The 2,500-nt window shown below is 45.0% G+C and overlaps 1 protein-coding gene across 1 annotated transcript in view; it reads right to left on the bottom strand.

The window, feature by feature from the left end:
* LOC308327458 (cell adhesion molecule DSCAML1-like) overlaps window positions 1–2,500 on the bottom strand; it is a 113,292-nt gene that overhangs the window by 53,579 nt on the left and 57,213 nt on the right. The window contains 1 exon segment of the mRNA XM_080780967.1: window positions 1,336–1,482. Within this exon segment, the coding sequence (XP_080637093.1) occupies window positions 1,336–1,482 (147 nt within the window).

Here is a 2,500-nt window from a genome sequence, read left to right as displayed (position 1 = left end):
GAGGAGGAGTTGGTTATATTGGTCATATAGTCGGTATAAAACACTGAGTTATATATATAGGCAGTTTGCCGGGAACGTCGTTCTGTGTGTATACATTTAGCTATACTTAACCCATTCTGACCTGGGATCAGAATCATACGAGGTTTCCACTGGACACACACACACTGGTCTGATTAACCCATTCTGACCTGAGATCAGATTCTTCGATTTTTCAAAAATAGCAGACCTATACAAGCTACAAAAACCGCAGATCTATACAAGCTTGTAGCGCGCCACTCGGTTTTTCAATAGCTAAAGCACGACATGATGCTAACACCAAAATGGGTTCCCGCGCAAAATGGGTTAAAAGCTTATACTTTGTTTAAACCGGTGTGTCCCTATCCCGGGGCTCTATACGGTTCGCTCCTTTTCCGCCTGAACGCCAGATCTCTTTGTCGAAAATAGATAATAACAGTCACAGCTCACACAATGCCTTGTGGAGCTGTTGTGTTGGCCCCCCAGGATTGGGACGTTATAGGGTTCATGTGGTCATTGCTGGTCAATAGTGGAATAATCTTCCCTAATCGTCTTACTTGTGCACAAGCAGTGCACGCAAGCACTGCTACTAACTAATGTCTATTACAACTGCTGTTCTAAATCCTTTATAGGCCGGTTATTGACCTTATATACCAAACCTTGAAACGTAACTTAGTTATACGTCACCATCAGCAGCCAATAAGGGACCACCATTCTCACCCCGACATACAGTACATACATAAATATCCGGCCGATCACCGATCATTATAGGCCCCCAATTTACACTGGCAGACAAATCCAGCCCTGAATCAGATCTGTGCAGCACATCCAGATTGAAATACGATTGGTTTAAATGAGTCACATGACTCATGAATGGTGTTCCCTTATTGGCCAACACCGACATACGGGGGGGGTGGACATAACACCGACATACACATACACCAGCCGATGGCAGTATATATATATATACAGTACCTGTACCTGCTTTGCGCATGTACTAAAAAACCTGATCATGAAACTATATAACCAGCTCAGTGGCCTTGTGGTAGAGTGTCCGCCCTGAGACTGGGAGGTCGGGGTTCGATCCCCGGCCGGGTCATACCAAAGACTCTAAATAATGGGACCCAGTGCCTCCCTGCTTGACACTCAGCATCAAGGGTTGGATTGGGGGTGGGAAGTGAGGACGCTGGCGTTGACTGTTCGCCGCTTCACCTCCCAATGTATGAATGAATGAACCATTGTAAAGCGCTTTGAGCACTTGGAAAAGCGCTATAAAAATGCAATTCATTCATTAAAAAGCAAATGGATCCTCTCTCTCACCCATGACGGAGAGCCTGGCGCCGTTGCTCTGCCGCGTCTCGCCGCTGTACTTGTGCTTGGTGATGCAGCGGTAGGTGGAGAGAGCGTCCTCCTTCTGGACGTCCGAGATGTACAGCGCCCCGAAGGACGTCAGGGAGAACCTGTTACCTATAATATACACCGAGGAGGAGACACACACAGATCAGCCCAGATTATTATGACACATTTTGACCTGGGAACGATTCTGCAAAATGTCTTCTAAAAATCCCGACTCTTCTTGAAAGAGCTCTGTTTTTCTATGTCAGTCAGTCGTGTGTGTGTGTGTGTGTGTGTGTGTGTGTGTGTGTGTGTGTGTGTGTGTGTGTGTGTGTGTGTGTACCCATTTTGACCTGGGAACGATTCTGCAAAATGTCTCTCTAAAAATCCTGACTGTTTTCTTGAAAAAGCTCTGTTTTTCTATATGTCAGTCGTTCTCAAACACTTTCATGTCACTTTTCACGATTCTTCAAAAATAGCAGACCTACGTACGAGTGGCGCGCTACGAGCTTTGTAGGTCTGCTATTTTTCAATAGCTAAAGCATAGCATAATGCTAACACCATAAGGCAGGGGTTCCCAAACTTTTTTGGACCAGGTACCCCTTTTGGGGTAGATATTTTTCCAGGTACCCCCTCATCCTCGCAACACGGATAACAAATAAATGTATACGTCTAAATGTAGACGTTTAAATGTAGACGTCTAAATGTAGACGTCTAAATGTATACAGACGTCTAAATGTAGACGTCTAAATGTAGACGTCTAAATGTGTACGTCTAAATGTAGACGCTAAATGTGTACGTCTAAATGTAGACGCTAAATGTGTACGTCTAAATGTAGACGTCTAAATGTGTACGTCTTCTCTTATGGGGGTCCCTTGCATATCTTTTCAAATGGGGGTCCACGGGCTAAGAAGTGTCAATTTGGGGGTCCTTGACATGAAAAAGTTTGGGAACCACTGCTTTAAACACTTTAGCACTTTATGAACATGAACAAAATAGATGGGTCCCCCCTGGAACTCCCTCAGGTACCCCTGGGGGTCCCCGGACCCCACTTTGGGAACCACTGCCATAAGGGGTTCCCGCCCAGAATGGGTAAAAAAAAACTTGAAATTGGACATTCTGCTAAATGAGTTACATTTTACTTTTGGTG

The sequence above is a fragment of the Protomyctophum bolini genome (assembly GCF_963924005.1).
Source record: "Protomyctophum bolini genome assembly, chromosome: 13".
NCBI lineage: Eukaryota > Metazoa > Chordata > Actinopteri > Myctophiformes > Myctophidae > Protomyctophum > Protomyctophum bolini.
The sequence above is the reverse complement of the archived record's forward strand: the minus strand, read 5'-3'. Positions and strand labels throughout refer to the sequence as shown.